This window comes from Ambystoma mexicanum, chromosome 3q, assembly GCF_040938575.1.
Source record: "Ambystoma mexicanum isolate Mex_15411 chromosome 3q, UKY_AmexF1_1, whole genome shotgun sequence".
NCBI classification, from domain to species: Eukaryota; Metazoa; Chordata; class Amphibia; order Caudata; family Ambystomatidae; genus Ambystoma; species Ambystoma mexicanum.
In genome coordinates, this window is record NC_090926.1 from 813,661,364 (window position 1) to 813,682,599 (window position 21,236).

At 47.9% G+C, this 21,236-nt stretch overlaps 1 protein-coding gene across 1 annotated transcript in view; it reads left to right on the top strand.

Annotated features, from left to right (window-relative positions):
• The window catches only part of SPAG9 (sperm associated antigen 9), a 2,727,931-nt gene that overhangs the window by 594,444 nt on the left and 2,112,251 nt on the right, over positions 1 to 21,236 (top strand). The window contains exon 8 of the mRNA XM_069654919.1: positions 6,481 to 6,602. Coding sequence (XP_069511020.1) covers positions 6,481 to 6,602 — 122 coding nt within the window. The remainder of the gene's footprint in view (positions 1 to 6,480; positions 6,603 to 21,236) is intronic.

Here is a 21,236-nt window from a genome sequence, read left to right on the forward strand (position 1 = left end):
CAAACATCACCTGTACAACATCCCAGATCTCTTAAGCTGTTTACTTGGAATCTGAACGGATTGGGATCCGGGATCAAAAGGTGCCTTATCATGCAGTTCTTAAATAGACATTCCCCTGACATGGCCCTGATAACTGAGACACATCTGGGCGGGTCAAAATGTGCCTTTTTCCAGAGGACCAATTATCGTCCTGCGTTCCATGCGGGGTACACAATGGGATCCAGAGGCACCCTTATTTTAATACACGTATCCCGTTTATCCTCCAAACACTAGAACAGGACCCTAGGGGCCGCTATGTGTTAATTTCAGGAACGCTTTCGGGTGAGAAGCTGGCTATTGCTTCAATCTATTCTCCACCCGGGCTGGGGCAATAACTGCTAGACAAGCTCACCACTCTTATAGGGAAACGTCAACCTGACACATACATTCTAGGGGGGGACTTCAATGATGCCATGAGCAACAGCATAGATGGCACCCACCTTAGGAATCGGAGCCCAGACACCCCTACAAGGCTGGCTAACTTCACATCTGCTTTAGGGCCGTGTGGCGGGAGTTACACCCCGGTATTGGAGAATACTCGTTCCATTCGGGAGCCCATGGCTCCATGTCCAGGTTAGATTACTTCTTCTTGCCAAATACTGATCTCCACAGGGCAATGTCCGCAGAGATGCTTCCCCGAGGCATCTCGGACCATTCGTCATTGACAATGGAACTATGTATGCAAGGTTCTCTCCCCCCTAGAACATGGAGATTAAATAACTATTACCTTGGGTTCTCCGAACTGATTGATCGCCTTACTGAAGTGTCCACCGAATATTTTGAAATCAATGAAAACTCAGTAGACAGCCCTGTGACAACATGGGAAGCTTATAAAACGGTACTGAGAGGAGAGATCGTCTCCTGGATGGTACATAAAAGGAAAAAGCGGCTCCAGAAGATACTGGAGGCCGAAAGCAAAGTGAACAATTGGGAAAATAAATACATTCTTGACCCTACCCCCGAGACTCGCGGATCCCTGAAACGCACTCAAGACCGCCTCCGGAATAGGGTGATGGATAACGCTAATCAGGCCCACTGGCACCCTTAAGCGAGAATATATGAATTCAGGGACAAGGCGGGCAAAATGCTTGCCTGGCTGGAGAGAAGAGATGAGGGACAACGCCACGTCCGGGAAATAGTCACTTCACACAACAAACAGTGCCAATCAGACACTGAGATAGCGGAGGCCTTTGCCGAATCCTATGCGGACCTATACAGAGCCCCAACTCTCCCGCTTGACACCTTCCTTCTAGATACCATTACACTGCCAGCTCTCTCTGTGCAACAGAAGGAACACTTGGACTCCGCTTTATCAGAAGCGGAAATTACAGAAGCCATAACACAATTACAAACAGGGAAAGCACCGGGTCCTAACGGATTCCCAGTTCAAACCTGGCAAAAATTAGGTGGAGACAAAATAGCGTTCCCTCTTCATAGAATGTTCCTCAACGCCCGAGCACAGGTGACCCTCCCCCCCAGACCTATGTAAGGCAACCATCGTAGTCATCCCCAAACCCGACAAACCCCCTGAAAAATATGCTTCCTACAGACCCATATCACTGATTAATAGTGAAGCCAAAGTCCTCGCTAAGCTCCTAGCAAACCGGCTACAATTGGTTGCACCCACCCTGGTCCACCCGGACCAATGTGGCTTTATGCCACACAAATCGACCCGGATGAATCTGCAACGCCCCCTTGTAGCACTGGAGCGAGCTCCAGTTATAGACGGACCATTGGCTCTATTGGCAACTGATTTTGAAAAGGCGTTCGATTCTATTCAGTGGGACAGCCTTTGGGAAATCATGCAACGTATGGGGTTTGGGGAGAACTTTTTGGGATGGGTACGATTGCTCTACACCAATACCCAGGCAGAAGTAAAAGTAAACGAATGGTCCTCCCAATCCTTCCCCATCGGTAGGGGCACGCGGCAAGGATGCCCCCTTTCTCCCCTCTCTTCACCCTTGCGATAGAGCCGCTCGCTCTGTGGCTTCGCCAGAATGCAGCTTGGATAGGGTTTAGATGGCCAGAGGGATAGGACGACCGGACATCTCTATATGCAGATGATCTCCTGATATACCTGGGGGATCCAACTCGGTCCTGTCCCATTGTGACGCAGATGCTCGTCCGCTTTGGTGAGTTTAGTGGACTAAGAATCAACTGGGGGAAATCCGTCTTCTTTCCGGTAAAGGGTGGGGCGCAGGCCATCCCCCAGGACTGCCCATACCGAGTGGAAGGGCAGGGCTTCCGATATCTGGGGATCTGGATATCTGAGGACTTGACGGGGTACATAAAACACAATCTCCAACCGATTACGGACCGATTTACCATCGATGTCCAACATTGGAAACTCCTCCCCCTGACTCCTATGGGCAGAGCCGCACTCTTTAAAATGATGACCCTCCCAAGGTTTCTTTACATTCTGCAGAATTCCCCGCTCAAGATCCCAAACTCGGAGTTTGACCAAGTAGAGATACTCCTCAGAGAACTCATATGGGGTGAAGAACAACCACGCATTGCACTAAGTACACTCCAGAGGTCGATCTGGGAGGGCGGAATAGGAGTCCCCCGTCTCCAAACCTATTATTGGGCCTCACAATTAGCAGTGGTTAATGACTTGCTCCATGGAGACAGGGAACTGCCCCACATACGGGCCGAGATAGCCACTATTCAGAATATAGACCCGCTTAGCCTCCTATACCAGCCCCCTCGGAGACCCTCTCCACTCACAACTACAACACACATCATTATGGTTTGGAAACAAGCACATAATTTTATAGGGTGGAAAAACAAAATCACTACCGCACAACCCCTATGGCAAAATAGCAACTTGACTGAAATCGAGAAATTCGAGCCATGGCCCAAATGGGTAAGGGCTGGAATCCTGAAAGTTGGGTATATTCTCGTAGATGGGAAACTGGCCTCATTTGATACGCTGCAATTACAATTCCAGATCCCGAGTACAGAACGATATCACTACATGCGGCTGGCCCATGCCCTTAGAACCCACATACCAGCGGACACTATTGTTCCTCGAGTATACTCCTATAGAGCGCAACATTTTACCAGCATATATTCCCACTAAATGCATCTCCATCCTATACAATGCAATATCATCCTTTGCCGCCACCCCCCCCGAAATGAACAATCTGAAAGCGAAATCGGAAGTGGATGTGGGGGTAATAGACCCAGAGGACTGGATACAGGTTCTCGTGCACCCCCGGGAGATCACTATCTCCTCAAGGCTTTGCCTAGTACAGCTGAAAATATTGCACCGAGTATATTACCCTAGGACACGCCTATAAGGTTGGAAACGGGCCCCAAATCCAAACCGTCTTCGATGTGGGGAGGAAGAGGGAACCTTCATACACATCCTGTGGACATGCCCCCCGGATACAAACGTTTTGGACTGCATGCTGTAACGTACTTTCCAGAGTCCTGGCCCATACCATACCACTGGACCCAAGGGCCGTACTCTTGGGCATACCCAACGAAATAGAGGTTAATAAATGGGAGAGACTGCTTCTACACACGGCAGCAGGGCTAATCAAGCGTAACATAGCGCAGAAATGGGGAGCTGCAGACTCCCCGACACTGGACCAATGGATGGCGGATATGGACACATGCGCCATGGTGGAGCGTAGGATCTGTACAGCAAGAGGCTGTCCCAACAAAGCCTCGAAAATATGGGAAAGGTGGGAAGAAGAGGTGACCTAAGACTCTTTGTCACAAGTGGTATGAGCATGAACAATACACAAACGTATTCATGTAAAAAGCTCTTTCGTCATTGACAAACATGTGCAATACCTTTTTGATTATGAATGAACATGATGGTTCCTACGTTGGTTTTGGTTTGGTGATTGTTAAATAAAAACAATAAAAAATGTTTTATAAAAAAAATAATGTGATGCAACGTTAGTGTGTATTTATTGTGACTTGATTTAACTAATGAAATTGATTTGTATTTAATATACAATATGTATATTAATTTTATTAAAGTTCTTTTGAACTGCAACAAATACAAATAAATAACATAAAGGAGAATAAATCTACCCATAAAACCAAGAAGTTACTTAAAAGAACTAAGTTTTTTGTTGGGGACTACAAGTCCCATAATACCATAAGTATTGGGACGAGGAAGAGGGCTGATGAGTCATGTTTCAGTAAGGCAATTGAGCCTGATAGCTCACACCTGAGGGAAGCTGAGAGGCTGAAAAAGTCCCCTCAGGTGCAGCAGAAGGAAGAAGGCACAGTGTTCGCAATCCTGGCAGAAGTGGGAGAACCAAAGGGATGCCGGGACTCTGATGCGGCAGATTTCACCTGCTTGTCCTGAGATGGTCTTGTTCCCCCAAACTCTGTTGTGCAGGGGCTGCACAGCAGATGGTGTGCGGAAAGGCTTCCTTTCCCCATGTGAGCCTAATTGCAGAGATTGTGCAGCATTAAGCATGTCGGAGACCTTAGCGAGAGGTCTCGGGAGCGTGAGGGCCTCCTTAATTGAGTGGTCAGACCGAAGACGCCTTCCGCAAGGAAGGACGTGGGTCTAAGTGAAGCCAGAAGTTGTACAGGTTGTGCAGCCTGCGAAGAAAGGAACCCAGAAGCCGGAGAGTTGAAATCAGGCGTTCTGATTCCTTGTCCGAGCACTGCCGCCAACAGGATCGAGCTAAATATTCACTCGCGTATGAGCAGAAGTGATGCAAAGTTGATTGTTGAGTCTTTAACAAAGCAACACTTGAATTGTAGCACTGGCGTGTGATTAGATATTTCCTCTATCACTCGCGTGTAGAGCAAACACTGTGAAAACAAATTCTTTATTAAAACCTTGTAAAGTACATGAAGAACTGGTTGCATGTGCCTAATTGCGATGCTAGAAGGAAGAGTGACCTCTGAATATTTATGATGCAGTCAACAATTGCTAACAAAGAGCATTCAAGTGTTAAAACATTATTTAAGTTGGAGAGAGCAAGCATTGCCCAAGCCAAGAGTGCACAAGGTATTTCCCAAAACCAAAGAACAATCTAAACAGTACTGTGAGCCAAATAGAATCTCAGCATTACCTAAGATACAAGGGTGCACGAATTACCTGAAGCAAAGAGTGACGACAAAGCATCAGTTAATTATTCTGGTTAACAGTAGGCAGCGGAATAAAGGCAAGCTTGGGGAAGGGAACATTGCTACTTATAAACCTTCTTTGGAGTTGACGCGACGTACATTGCCAAAGGTAATGGGAAGTAGAGAAGTGTCCTAAAGCCAATTCTTGGTTATTGTTGGGGAAGGGGAGTTCACACAGGTTACCAAGAAACTGTGAATATCATTATTAATGTTACTATGAATTGCCATATATTTCTTTATGTATTTGATGTTTTAAGTGTGAGGGCTAGACATCCTGTGTTCGTTTTTCCCTTTAGTTTTGATAGGCAGGGAAATCCTAGTCAGAGCAGGGATAGTGAGGCTTTGGTAACATTTATAATTTTATAAAATGGCATATGTTGAAAAATAATATAAAAGTTGTCCGCCTCACATTTCTGACCCCCTCACACCTGGTTCTAACCAAATTGTTTTACCAAGTCTACTCAGGCCTCATGTTTTTAATTTTGTGCCAGTTCATGAACAGACAGCCCAAAAATGGGTGACAGTAGGAAATGACTCTGCGTTCACTGTCAAGTTAGTGACGGCTAGGAGTTTGAGCACTGTGGTTTGCAGGACTGCATCATTCTTCTTTTTTGTAAATTTATAACTGTGGGGAGCAAAACAGCAGTTTGGCACCCTCTGCTAGGCAGCACACTACGTAGAACCTAATTTGATGGTGCTTGCACTGGGCCTGGCTTAGTGACACTTAAAAGTACTTCAGATGCTCAAGATGCTTTTGCGTCTTGAAACACTTGTTTATCGGTGCGTTATAAATGCCATATCATATCATGATACAAGGAACGCCTTAGCAAGTCTCTCAACCCCCGTTTCCAGCCCGGTGCATTCTATTAAACCATCTAGCTGTCTTACTGATGAAAAATCATACATTGATGACCATAACAGTGAATACATCTTATGCTGTTTAGGTTCTCCTCCTTGAAACAGCCTGGAGACTGTGAGTTATTATGACCACCCATGATAAGTGATGGAGGAAATTCAGGAATTACATCCTTCTGTGTTACATGTACACATTACTCACAAGCTTTTCCACACAGGCATGTAATCCGCTAGTCTCCAAAATGATGCCAGACTGCACCATCAACCGGGCGAATTAGCCTTCCCTTTTTACGAGGCCAATGAATCCAGTACAATTCACAATAAAAATGGGATAATAACACCTATCACAGTGCTTAGAAGCGGGAGGAATATGATGCTATATAAAAAATAAAAGTGTAACTTGTTATGCCTCCTATTTTTTTTTTTTAATTTGAGATTGCTCATGTAGTTTTTTTAAACATTTTATTGTGTTTCTTGTAGTACTCCTACCAAAGGCATAGAAAACCAAGCTTTTGATCGCAACACAGAGTCACTGTTTGAAGAGCTGTCTTCTGCTGGGACTGACTTAATTGGTGATGTTGATGAAGGAGCAGATTTACTGGGTAAGCAACTTTCTTCTGTTTGGTTTCAGGTACCAAAGGTAAATCGGAATTCTTAAAATAGGATGGGTCTCCATCCAACCCCTTTGTAAACATAACCTAAAAGGAACTGTCATCCTCTAGAATATTTAGTGTTCCTTATGTTATTGAAGCAAGTAGTTTGCTGATGTCACTGTGCATGTTCAGGTTTATGCACATGCATGGCCCTCGTCTCCCAAGTTTCAAGTACACTGCTTGTACCTGGGCTTTGACATCCACAGACGTACATGAAAACGCCAGAGGCACAACTGCTACACAGGTACAAATAAAAAAGGAAGAAACAATACCACAGCTCTTGGTAAAATGTCATTTCTTTTTATTTATTTTTTATTTGTTAGTTATTTTGTATTGCGCTACTTGCAAATAAACATTACCCACTGAGTGCTGGGGATAGAGAAAAAGAGGACAACTAGGTGTTGGAGGTAAAAAGGAAAGAGGGTAAGGAACGCAACCATATCATTTGGATCAGAAGCCAACTGTCCTGAAGGTTCAAAGAGTTAAGTTTGCATAAAAGTTGGTTGTCTCAACCAAGAGGCCAAGACAAAGTCGACATTGGATATGTCGGCTTTGTTAGTGGGTAAGAGTCCAGTCAGCCACTGCAAGCCACCATGTTTGCAATCAGGATTTGAGGTTGGCATATTAACAGGCATAATCAAGTACGATTGTAGCCTGCACATTTGGATACCAAATCTTTACCTGGATTCAACTGAAACTGGCAAAGTTCTGCAGGAACGCTGCTGCTTCATAGTGGTTTTCCTCCAATAAAGACTTTAATCAAATTACTTTGAAGGACATATGGGGGAGAGTCACGTCATAAGCTTTACTCGGAGGATTGCTTTCAGTTCCTTCTTGAAATGGCAATGATGCCCTTCGATTCTCAGGGCTGATGGTAGATCATTCCAAAGCTTGGGTCAGATTACTCCCAGCCTGATACATTCTTACTGTTTCAGCTGATTCCTCGGTACACTTAGGAGGCCTGTATTTGAGGTTCGAGGGGATTGGGTCCTCCGACGTATTCCATATCTGACATGTAATCACCACAGCTGTGCTGCTTCGGAAACTTTTTCGGCGTCTGCATCCTGCGTCGATGACGTCGATGCGCCGTCGTCGAGGACCTCCTCCGACGTCCGATGTCATCCGATGTGATAAGTAGGACGCACGACGCCCATAGCCTCAGTTCCGTTTTTTCCGCGAACGTGTTGCTTCGTGTTTCTCGGTTTAAACGCCTCGACTCTTTGGAGTTCTGTTCTTCTCGGTTCTTCGAACCTGTTCGTTTGTGAAAATCCTTCAGAAGATGTCTACTTCGTCTTCGACCCCGCGTCCGGGTTTCAAGAAGTGCGGGGAGTGTGGGTCCAAGATGTCGGTGACGGACTCGCACGACGCCTGCCTCTGGTGCCTCGGGGAGGCCCACGACACGGATGACTGTATCGACTGCCAGTCGCTCACGTCCAAAGCCTTACGCGAACGTAAGAAGAAGTTGTCGGTAGGTCGGGTGTCCAAGCCCCGGAAGTCGAAGTCTGCGGGGCTTTCGACGGATGATTCGAGGGGTGACTCTCCGTGTCATCGTCGGAAGTCTCGTGGGTCTCCTTCTAGGAGTCGGTCTCGCCACTCCTCAGCCTCTTCAAAGCATTCTCGGAAGCGCCGACCCCGGTCGTCTTCCAGGTCCTCTTCGGAGGGCTCTGCCCGGCACGTCGCTTACCCCTCCAGCCGTGCGACGCCGGAGGAATGGGCTTCCTTCGGGAAGAAGATGCTGGCGATTCTTGAGTCGCAGGGTACTCAGCCGTCCGCGCCCCCGAGTGGGGTCGGTCGTGTGCGGTCGAGAGACACCGCTCGCAGGAGTGGTCGGCACGAGTCACGGGAGAGGTCCCGTTCGGACAAGGGGACTTGGTCTCGACGTACCCGTTCCAGGTCCCGGTCCTCGACGCGTTCGAGACCGTGTGCACCTGTGAGGTCTTCGAAGAAGGCATCGACGTCTGTGGCGTCGAGGGCGTCGACGGGCTTTCTCGAGGCTCTGGCTCCGAGGAAGTCGTCGATGCCGTCGACGCTCAGGTCGTCGAGGGACACGCTCGGGGCTCCGGCCTCGAGGGCTGTGTCGACGCCGCCGATTCTGGAGGCGCTGCATCTGACGTCGACGCCGATTTCCTCGACGTCGATCCTCTCGGCGCCGATGCCGGTTCTCTCGGCGCTGGCGCCGATTCGCTCGACGCCATCGACGCCTTTCGTGTCGGAGGTACCCCAGGGCACGGGTGGACCCCCTAGGAAGGCTCTGGTTAAGAGCAAGCACTCTCGAGTGCCTTCTTTTCACCACCTGGACTATATTTCAGAGGCGGATGAGGATTCTGATGGCCTGGTTCCGGATGAAATTGTCTCGGGCCATAGTCAGTTTGACGAGTTGAGACAGTCACTGCATGATGCCAGTGGACTGGACACCTCTCCGGAGGTGGAGTTTTGTAGGCCTGAGCCTGGCTCTCATGCTGATTCCTCGTACCGGCGCCTTATGGCTAGGGTTTCTGAGTACTTGGGATGGTCTGCTCCCCCAGGGGAGTTTGTGCAGGATGATCTGACAGACATCCTTGATGTTGGTCCCCCAACTGACCCGGTTCTGCCGTTCCATATGGCTTTACAGAGAAGGGTGGCGGCTTGGACTGCTCCGGAGAGTCTCCCGGCGGTGGGCAGATCCTTGTCGCGAAAATACCGTCCAGCCAGTGGCGACCCCTGCTACTTGACCAGGCACCCCACTCCGGAGAGTTTGGTGGTACAGGCGGCCACGGCCCCGGCGAAGCAGGCGTCGTACCCTACCATCCCTCCTGATAGGGACGACAAACGTTTTGATGGCTGGGCGAAGAAAGTGTTTTCTTCTGGTGGTATGGCGCTTCAGGCGGCCAACTCCATTTGTGCCTTGTCGCGTTTCACGCACACTCTGTGGAACTGTGTTGCGTTAGCGGCTGAACATATTCCCGAAGGGGACGAACGGGATGGTTTCCTTGCTATGGTCCAGGATGGTAAGGATGCCATGTGTGAGTCCGTTCAGTCGGGTTTGGACTTAGCTGAATGCGTCAGTAGGTCCATGGCGGCGAGCACCGTGATACGCAGGTTTGCGTGGTTGCGGAAGTCGGGGTTTGCTCCTGATGTGCAGTCCCGGCTCCTCAACATGCCCTTTGACGGTGAACACCTTTTTGGCAGCAAGGCTGACGAGAGCCTTGAGAGGTTGCAGACCTCAAAAGCTGCAGCGAAGTCGTTGGGCGCTGCTGTTCGCCAACCTCCGCCTTTTCGTCCTAGGGGACAGCAGTGGAGGGGTGGTTCCTTTCGCTATTACTCATCCTTCAGTAAAGCGAGAGGAGCAGGCAGTCAAAGAGGCCAACGCAGGGGTACCAGAGGTGGACGACAGGGTACCCGTGGTGCCAAGGCCGCTCGGGCAGTTGCCTCTTTGCCCTCAGGTAACGCCGCTCCCGCTCAGTCGTGAGGCCATGTCCCATGGTTCGCCGGTTGGGGGAAGGCTGGCGCAGCATCTTGTAGAGTGGCAAGCCATTACTTCAGATGTGTGGGTTCTGGAGATCATAACCCACGGCTACTGTCTTCCTTTTCGGCACAGGCCTCGCGACAATCCACCGGGGAACCTCTCTTTGCAGAGTCCGGATCGCTCCTTGAGCAGGAAATTCAGGCCCTGCTGGAGAAAGGCGCCATAGAACTGGTGCCTGTAGCGGAGAGGAACAAGGGATGGTATTCCCCTTATTTTTTGATTTCGAAGAAAGACGGGGGATTGACACCCATCATGGACTTGCGCGGTTTGAACAAACTCCTCAGGAAGGACAAGTTCAAGATGGTTACTCTCTCTCAAGTCCTCCAGGCCCTTCAGCTTCAGGACTGGTTGGTGTCACTCGACCTCAAGGATGCTTACTTCCATGTGCCGATCCATCCCAAGCACAAGAAGTACCTGAGTTTCGCGGTTGGCGACTCGCACTTTCAGTTTCGGGTCCTGCCGTTCGGATTGACCTCCGCCCCGAGGGTTTTCACCAAGCTCATGGTGGTGGTGGCAGCGCATCTCAGGCAAGGGGGGATTCACGTCTACCCCTACCTGGACGATTGGTTGATCAGGGGGAGCTCTCCCGAGCAAGTCCTGGATCATCTGTCCGTCACCTGTCGCTCCCTTCACAGGCTGGGCTTCTCCCTCAATTTAAAGAAGTCTCATTTGACGCCAACACAGCGGCTCCAGTACATCGGAGCAGTGCTCGACACTTCCCTGGGGCAGTGTTTTCCTCCCCAGGTGAGGGCTCTTCACATTCAGCAGATGGTGCACAAGTTTCAGCATGCCCAGACGCTCCCAGCGTTCGAGTTCTTGAAGTTGCTCGGCCTCATGGCATCCTGCATTCTTCTGGTGCCAGAGGCTCGCCTGCGGATGCGATCTTTGCAGTGGGCACTCAAGACGCAATGGTCGCAGTCCTCCGGCAGGTTGTCGGACTCGATTCAGGTGCCGTCCTCGGTTGCCCAGGACCTTCTGTGGTGGGCCGTCGAAGGCAACTTGATGACGGGGGCTCCATTTTGGCTTCCCTGGCCGGAGGTGACGATCGTGTCGGATGCATCCCTCACGGGATGGGGAACTCATGCCAACGGGCTGACAGTCAGCGGTCGTTGGTCTCCGTCAGAGTCCAGACTCCATATCAATCTGTTGGAGCTGAGGGCCTTCAGGCTAGCCCTGAAGGCTTTTCTGCCGTCTGTACGAGGGAAGAATGTCCTGATCCTGACGGACAACACAGTGGCCATGCACTACCTCAACAAAAAGGGGGGGGGCAGGGTCACTTCCTCTGTGTAGGGAGGCGATGCAGCTCGAGTTCTGGGCCATCCAGCAGGAAGTTTCGATCTCGGCAGTTCATCTGGCCGGAGCCGAAAACGTGACGGCGGACGCTCTGAGCAGGCAGAGCGCGATCTCTCACAAGTGGGAGTTGGCTCAGGAGGTTCTCCTGGAGATCTTCGCCCTTTGGGGGACCCCTCAAGTGGATCTCTTCGCCTCCAGTGTCAACCGGAAGTGCGAAAGGTTTTGCTCGCGGGAATTTCCTCCAAAAGGAGCCTTAGGAGACGCGTTCGTGGTGGAGTGGTCATTCCCGCTGCTGTACGCGTTTCCTCCAGTCCCCGTTATCCCGCAAGTGCTGCGGAGGTTACGGAAGTTCGGTTCCCGGATGATCCTCATTGCTCCGGCGTGGGCTCGGAGGACGTGGTACCCGGACCTTCTCGACTTGTCCATCTGCCCTCCACGTCGTCTTCCCTACCGAGACGATCTGCTCTCACGGGAGGGGGGTCAGGTTCTCCATCCAGAGGTCAGATCCCTCAACCTTCACGCTTGGCTTCTGAGAGGTTGAGGTATAAGGATTGGGACCTCCCTGAAGACGTGATGGAGGTGTTGCTTTCGGCCCGAAGGCCAGCAACTAAGTCTCTGTACCGTTGCCGTTGGCGTAAGTTCTGCGACTGGTGCAGAGTTCAGAATGTGGATCCTTTTGCATGTGACATCCCCATGGTTCTGTCCTTTTTACTTTCTTTGGCCCACAGGGGCTTGCAAGTGGGTACCATTAAAGGTTACCTGGCGGCGCTGTCCATCTTTAAGCGCTCGTCTGAAGAGTGTTCTTACTTTAAAATCCCTTTAATTTCACAGTTTCTGAAAGGGCTCACTAATGTGTTCCCTCCGTCACCTTTCCTGGTGCCTGGTTGGGATTTAAACCTTGTTCTTAGGTTTCTTATGGGTGCTCCGTTTGAGCCTTTACATTCTTGCCCTTTGAGGCTGTTAACTCTGAAAACTGTGTTTTTAGTTGCGGTTACTTCCGCTCGCAGAGTGAGTGAGTTACAGGCACTTTCAGTTAAGCCTCCCTTCACTGTATTTCACAAGGACAGGGTTGTCCTTCGTGTTCGTCCTTCTTTTCTTCCGAAGGTAGTGTCGGAATTTCATTTGGCCCAGAAGGTTGTTCTTCCGGCATTCTATCCTCCTCCGCATCCTGGTAAGGAAGAGGAGAGGCTCCATAGGCTTGATCCTAGGAGAGCTTTAAGCTTTTATGTTTCACGCATGTCCCGGGTCAGAGTGGACGATCAACTCTTTATTGGTTACGCTGGGAAGCGTTTGGGGCAAGCTGTGACGAAACAGACTTTGTCTCGCTGGATTATTTTAGCCATCTCGGAGTGTTACCGTTTGGCGGGTAAGGACCCACCGGCTGGCTTGCGGGCCCCTTCCACCAGGGGTGTGGCTGCATCTACTGCACTGCAGAGGGGTGTTCCTATTCGCAACATCTGTGAGGCAGCCACCTGGGCTTCAGTGCATACATTTGTACGTCACTATTCCCTCGATTCCATCCCAGGGCAGGATCTGGCCTTTGGCAAGGCGGTCCTTTGCTCTGCTATTTGATTGGCTATTCTAAATTTTGATTCTAAATTCTTTCCCTCCTCCTTGCTCTGGTACTGCTTTGGGAGTCTGTCATAGATATGGAATACGTCGGAGGACCCAATCCCCTCGAAGAACAAGTTACTTTCTTACCTGGTAACGTTCTTTCGATGGGATGGTCCGACGACGTATTCCATATCGCTCCCGCCCTGCCTTCCCCGCTGCAGAATTTCTTTTGCGATTGCAGCTTACGTTCCGCAAGGCTTTGTGTCTGACTGGCAGTTGACTTATGTCACACGTTCTGGGGGGGGAAAAAACTACAACTGAGGCTATGGGCGTCGTGCGTCCTACTTATCACATCGGATGACGTCGGACGTCGGAGGAGGTCCTCGACGACGGCGCATCGACGCAGGACGCAGACGCCGAAAAAGTTTCCGAAGCAGCACAGCTGTGGTGATTACATGTCATAGATATGGAATACGTCGTCGGACCATCCCATCGAAAGAACGTTACCAGGTAAGAAAGTAACTTGTTCATCTAAGTGATCTTACTGGAAATAGCAGCTCAGTTCATTGGTGATGTAGGATGGGCCATAATTCCCTACAACTTGGTGCATCAGGCAAAGGGTTTTCAATTTGTTTGTTTTCAGTTGTCAACCATGTTTATTTGTTTATTTTATTAATTTATATTGCGCTCCGGACCCGGGGGTATCTGGGCGCAGAGGTTACAGGAAGGTTCACAGCTTGGTTACACAGGCAAAAATGCATTACATGGGCTAACAATACAGGAAATGCAGAATATACAATGAGGACAAATAGGGGGGCATACATTTACAAGATACGGTGCAAAAATACAGAACACGGACTAGTAGTACAAGGAAATGCAGAATATACAGTGAGGACAAGCAGAGAAGCATACATTTAGCAGTCATTCTGGTGACGGGAATCAAATAATGAAGACTGGGTTAGTGTCAGGCCTTACTGGTCAAGGGCTTTTAACCGAGTGATACGTTTCTGCCTGAACTGGAGGTATGGCTGGTCGGCTCGGATCGTAGGGGGTAGAGGGTTCCATAGCTGAACAGCTTTTATGGGAAAACTAGTGCCCCCATCTTGGCTAGGTTGGTTCTTGGGACAGTGAGGCAATTTGCATTCGCTGGTCTAGTTGAAGATTTTCTGCAGAATCTTTCACAAAGGTGAAGGGGGGCTACATCATTGAGACATTTGTATGTGATTGAGGTGGTTTTGAGTTGGATTTTGTCGCTCGTTGAGAGCCAGTTGTTTTGTCTTCTGAGCTCAGAAATGTGGACTCTCTTGGAGATGCCCAAGGCTGCTCTAAGGGCATTGTTCTGAAGAGTTTGAATTCTCTTCAAGATGTATTTATTGGAGCCAATGTAGAGAGCGTTGCAGTAGTCTAATTTAGACAATATCAGAGCTCTGGCGAGAGTGGTGCAGCTATCTGTAGAGAAATGCTTTGCCTGCTCTGATAAGTTTGCATGTGTATGCAGTCATGGAAGCCATAGAGTTTACTTGTTTCGTGAATGAGAGGGTGAAGTCGAGGTAAAAGCCTATAGTTTTTACCTCTTTGGCGACTTTGGGCCAAGGATCATAATTTCTGTTTTATTGACAATGAGAAGGAGGGAATTGTTCATCGATGCATGGATCTTTAACCGTTAACATGGGACGTCATAAGTGGTGTTTTGTAGTTCGTCCAATTGGGAATCCCCTATTTCTTGATCTAAAAACATTGCACATTTTCAGAGTCAAAAGATGAACACAGCATTCTTGATGTCCAGTCAATACAGAGTCTAGAAGGGCACAGTAAACCATGTATATTAAAAAGGGTGACCTGATGGAATCAAATTTCATTGAAGAATCATTAAGGTCATGTGTGATTTTCTCCATTGTCACGATCTGTCAACACTGGGAGTGCCACATTAGCATAGCTCTGGAATCCAAAATCTTTTTTGCCCTGCAGCTTGAAGTTGTATGATGTTGTGGCCAGGTGTTGCTTATGTAGAAGTCTTAGCTTTCGGATACAAGAGTCCGTGCCCCCATCATCCATTTGACCTCGAATTCGAAACATTGGTTCCCCAGAAATCGGGTACCTCAACTTTCTGTATGGAGTGTCTGTCTTCAATCCAGGAACCTTGCAATTCTCCCAGCCAAGTAAATGGGAGCCTTCATCGCCACATTCTCTCCAACAAGAGGCAACAGGAGGCAAAGCTATTCTGGTAGAATTTGTTTAAAAAGGTAGGTGTGTGGTACCATATGTGTAGAAGCTTATAATGCATTTCTAGTGCATGCAGTGAAAGATATCCTATGCGTCTGCACCCAAAACCTTTACTATGCAGCGAGAACTATGGAATGTTGACAATTTTGTCCAAAGCTAGTATGTACTTTTTTGTATGGGAGAGTCAATTTGGTGTACAGATATAGAGCCCATCTTTTCAAAGGAGAGGAGTGCTTTGGATACTCTCTGCGTGTTGTACCCATGGATTTCCCAATGAGGCAGCTCACTATATTGCATTCTTTAGATATCAGAGGGGCAATATTAACTTGCAGTCAGAGAATGACTAGTATTTTTCGGAAAAGATTACCCAGTTTATCACACCTCGCCAGCTTGCATCTCAGAAGCCTTTTAGGATTGGACCCTTCATTCCAGGCGATGTGTTGGCCATGTCATTGGTTTTAAATTCAGTGCGTTCGATCGCTTGGAGTCCTAGAGCAATGGCCTGAACAATGTGTATTAGCTTTTGCTGGCCCCATAAATAAGGACTTTTCTGATTCAGTCTGTTGTTGTTCTCTGTGTTCTGAGTTCTAAAGTTTTTCAAATAGCAAGAAATGTTGAAACATGCAAAACCACTGTACAGGTTTTTTTCTCTGTCGCCTAGAAAAAAGGGGTAATTGTACTACTGACTGTGATAAGTTGGCAGAATTTCCCCTTCTTATATATAAGGGAGCAGGATGAAAGGAACTGGCTTGGTCTACCTGATGGGCCTCCCCAAGGGTGTATGAGGTGTGATCCTGCAGGTGCCAGCCTCACCAATGTGCAGTGCTATTCCATCAGGATTGTGTAAAACCCCAACTCCCAACTTGGAGTGCAACTTGAAGACCCTTTTGAACCTGGGCATAACAGTTAGTGCTTGGCATTCGTTCACGTGCGTGCAGTTTGAGTCCTCCAACTAGGAGTCCCCGACTGAGCGGTCAGGCAGTGCTGCTGAGTGTTCGGGGGCCAGTCTTGGGACAATTTGGAACACCATGGACCAAAGAGCTGCTTGGGGAGAGATCCAAAAAGGGTGCCAGTGCTGTGCAGCACCTACAAAGCTGCGGAAACACCAGATGAGATGAATACTACATTGACCTGCATGGAGAGGCTCCTAATTACAAATAAATTGATTTAAGAGAAACCAAACTAAGAACTCAATCCCAGAATTCCTAATATCCACTGCCAATCACAAGGGCCAACACAAATAACAAAACCACTTAGGCACTATAATGAAGCTGGGTGGGCCCAGAACAGGGGACAGCAGACCTGGAGCAGAAGGATGTTACTTTGACTAATTCGACAATAGAACACATTGGCTTTGGCTAGAGGGGATGAAGGTGGTCTTACTAATGGAGAAGGTTTTTTTGGCCCTGGAGCGGGGGCATGCTGTGTCTCCTGAGAATAGTGTTCCCCAATCCCATAGGGTGCTTCCTACCCCATGTGATCCTCCCTCGGTGCACCATCCCCAGGGGATTATTGTACTGGGACTCACCGCCCTGGCCCTATCGGAAAGGTCTCCACCTAGGGGAGAAGGGTCGACATCCTTAGATTCGTCACATAATGTTAGGCTGATTTATACTGTGCACCGCTGCCATTTCCATTACCTGCAGGTGCTCACATGGCTCTGTAAGGTAAAGTTGGACTGGGTTGGTTAGTGGGGGAGAGAGCGATAGGGTAGATGTTGTTCTCATCTGTTAATGTGTGCAGAACCACGTCAGTGCGTGTGAGCTTTCTAGGTATGCTTTTTTTGTGCACTGGGGTTTGTTGTGCCCAGAAGGTGGGCGCCCAGTGTTTGAGTTATTTGGTGTCGGAGGCTATTGATTTTTTAGCCCTCTGGGCATGTACAGTAGGTGAGAGGTGTGGGGGTTTGGAAGCGAGAGGGGCTGGTTAGTCGGTTTTGGCTGCTCTCTGGGTATTGTGTAATTATGTTGTTTCTTTCTGTTGGTATTTATCCCCTGTTTTCGTTGTTGCGGACTTAGTTTGTAGAAGCAGACATTGTATGAGGTTGGGGGTGGTCCACTCGTGGGGTTGGTTGTCATATAATTGGTTTATGTTCATCTCGGAGAGTTGAATTCCCAAGTATTTAGTAGTTTTCTGCAATTTAGGTGGTCTTCCGTCTTTCATATTTCCTTCGGGATCGAGTTCCATAGTTTGGCTATCAGATGTGGTTCCTCTGAATTTTCTTTTCTCGTAGTGTCTTGTTTCTATTTGGAGGTCGTTGCTTGAACTTAATCTCTTCTTGGTTGGTATTGGGCGATTTTTGCATTGAAGAATTTGGTTCCTTGTCCATGTGGTGGTTTATGGGCAATGCAGATGGCTTTGAAGTTGATGTGTTTCTTTACTGGTAACCAATGCAGACTTCTCAGGGCTGGTGTGATGTGGTCTCTTCGATTTAGTCTCAGGAGTAGTCTTGCTGCTGTATTTTGGATGTGTTGTAGTTGTCTGGTGAGGCATTCCTAGGTAGAGTTTTTGCACAGTCCATTCTTGGTAATACCAAGGAAATGAACACGAGGCTTCTGTGTGGGGAATATTGCGGTAATGTAGGATCCCTGTTATTAACCGTAGGTGGTAGAATACTTTTTTCTGTTCTGTTGACTTGTGGTTCCAGAGTGAGACAATTGTCCATGAGGATTCCCAGGTTTTATCAGTGTTGAATTCTCTGGTTGGGTTGCCATGCTTGGGCGCAGGGTTAGTGATGTCTGCCTTAGATTGTCTTCTCATTGGGCGATCATTATTTCTGTTTTGGCTGGGTTTAGTTTGAGGTTGTTTGCCATCAAGATGTTTGTCAGTGAGGCATTTGAGATTGTTGTCAGGGTTGTGGTCAGTAGTTATTTTAAAGATAAGTTGGGTGTTGTCTGCGTAGGTGTAAGCTGTCACTCCATGGTTTTGAATGAGCTACATTAAGGGGGTCATATAAATGTTGAAGATGAGTGGGGAGAGCCTTGGGGCCTCTGCCCGAAATAATCACAATTAAAGTAATTTTTTAAAAAGGCACTTACACTGTGAAAGTAGTAATGCAAATTTATTAGGCCCAAACAGCTGGAAGACGGTTCAGATGCCCCAGTGGAACTGAACTGAATGAAATGAGCTCTCGACGCCGCCCACTGTGGCTAAGAATTTTATACATAAATTGCAGAATTACTATACAACATTTTAGTTACATTTTTAGGGCAGGTCACAGAGGCCGATTGATGGAACAACATCAGGCCCCAATACGAATTTGTACCTTATGTGGCCCTTAATGGGTGAACCTTTTCTTGGACCAAAATCACATTACCACGCCTTGTGATGTCACAAACCTTCCCACACCGCCCCGCAATTACATAATTTTGCTGATCAGTCAAAAAAACACTTGTTTGCCATTGGTTGGCAATGCCCAATATACAAATGGATGACCCGCTGCATACTGATTGGGCAGAACTGTCTCGGGAGGATAGCTCATGGACAACGCGCTCACCTTGGAAGCAAGATGACGTGGCGCAACACAGGTTCGATCCCCGGGTCCACGCTTAGAAACCTCTGGTTATTAAATGCATTATAAATAACCAATAAATACATCAAAAAACATCTTGAGTTGGCAAGGGGCGAGACATTCACACCAAGTCTGACCAATGATGCGCCCTGCGGACCTCAGCGAAGACACTTTACAATGTTGCACCCTAGGGACTGTGAAGGCAACATGAAGCAAGACAGACAACAAAAGGAATTTTTTAAATTTTTTTATTTTCTGTTGGGATATAGTTTGCAACAAACGTTTACCAAATATAATTCAACTCATGAAGTTAAGCAGTATATAAAAGACTAAAACAAAAGGACAAAGAATTTTTTTTAAAAAAAGGAGGAAACCCCACATGATAAAATAGCATCACAACATTTCATAAACTTTTTAAAAAATGTGTACATGATCCATTTGTTTAGCCTTTAAATTGCCTTGTCTCTGGGAAAATATCCGTTAAGAAATTTACTAGACCTGAAATGTATTAAGAATAATTTCCACAGTTGAAACGCTCCCACCACTTTTCAGCATCAATCCATGGGGGGGGATAATCTTAATTATCAGGATAGAGAAAGGCCTAACTTGCCCTATGCAAAGGTGGGATTTTCCTAACTAAATAAACTTTAAGCATAGTCTGTGTCAGTAAATTCAACTTAAGTCTGTCTGTGTCAAAACTTGCCCTCACAACTAAAGATAAACCATGTGTGGGAATGTCAGCAACAAAAGAAACCGTGTTCAAAATAGAGTTCTGAGCTTCTTCCAGCTGTGGCTTGGTTTCAGCTTCCCTTTCCCCAAGTTGCAAAAACTTTCTAACAGTCTTGGGGTTCCCTTCCCCAAGTTAACTCATTTCAAGTCCCTTAACTTTCAATGATACTTCCAGTTTAACTTTGTAATCCTTAGACTCTTCAACAGTTCAAACAGATTTCTTTCACTTCATACCTTATTATACCACACAGGTTTTGTGTCTTGGCTTTTGTTCCCTTTTTCCAAAGTAAGGGCTACTCGGTCCAGGCGCTGTTGTCGGACCGCATGGTCTACCCATTACAGGTCACGCAACGTTGGTACTTTGATGCGCTTGGTTTCCCTTGACACAGGTTTTCTCCCTGTTCCTGTGTCAGTAATCGATATATGTTGCAAGTTTCTCCTTGGCAGTCTTTTGGCTTTGCCACAACTTGTATTCAGTCCATTCTGTGGTATTCATCCTCTTCCACCACCTTGCTTTCACATTGTCGATTGAACTTCACCAACTTGCCTTTCACACAATTCACAAGTACTTTTTACGGGCTTTCAGTTTGTTCATAATTGCTTCTTAACAGTGGCACATCATTCTCTTTCCACTCGTGCTGTATTTTCACATAATTTCCATATCATCCCTTTAGTTCGGTATTCAATAAATGTTGTTGAATTTCACCAAATACTTCACAGTTTGCTCAGTATTCAATATTCTTCCGTTATGTCTCCCAAACCCTATTCTTAGAAGTTTCTGTTCGATCAGTAATAGCAAATGCCCAATTCCTGCCCCTGGAACGCCCTGGTACAAGTGTTCCCTTTTCCACACTCGCCAGTGTTTTGTTGCTCCTCGGGACGTCTTGCTGCTTGTCTCCGGCTTCCACTTGCTTCCCAGGTACGCATCGGGAGTTCCAGAGAGCAGTGCTTGCCACCTGTGAACCTCGCTGCAGCGGCCTGTGGCAATTCTGAGTTTTCTGTGTTCCCCAGCTCTAGCTGGGAACATGCAGAATAGGGTACTGCAGGGCTTCCGACCTTTCTACTGCACGCTCGTGTCTCAGTACCTCTCACCCCTCTGTAATACACAGTGTCCTCTCCACTGGCCCATCTCCAGCCTGCTCCGTGCCTCTCAGCTGTGTCCTTCTCACCAGGCAGGTTCTCCTTTCCTCTCTGCGGGCCTTTCATGTAATGCACCTGTGATCTCCCAATTGGTTGCAGGCGCAAGCCCTTTGCCTGACCACAGTTGCACCTATTAATGGGACATGCCTGACCCTCGCAATGTTTTTCCGCTATAGTCCTTTTCCTCGTCTCAGTACCAAAGTGGTGAAATTGACTAGAAGTGTGCATTACTCTTGCCTCTTCCTTGTTGCAGTCTTAAAGGCATATGATTGTGGTTGGTGTGCATGGAAGGGATAAAGACTGACAATACAAAGGCAGGTGAGGGTAGGGCTCATTCTCATAAGGGAAAGGGGGATACCATGTCTCACCTGAAGACATCCTTCATCCAGGTGATCCTCCCTCAGATATCCACGCCCAGGGTCATGATCCAGGAGTGATGGCCTTTCCCTGGCCACCTGAGAGAAGATCGAAGGGCAGTAGATGGGAGGATGCCCTCAGGTTCCTCACAGGACACCGAAACCTCCCTCTGTTGATTGACCCCCCTGTCACGCTCCCTCAACGACTACCCCATCGCTCTGGCCCCCTTTTCACGCATTGCGTCCAAATGTAGTCTGAAAAAACTATACCACAC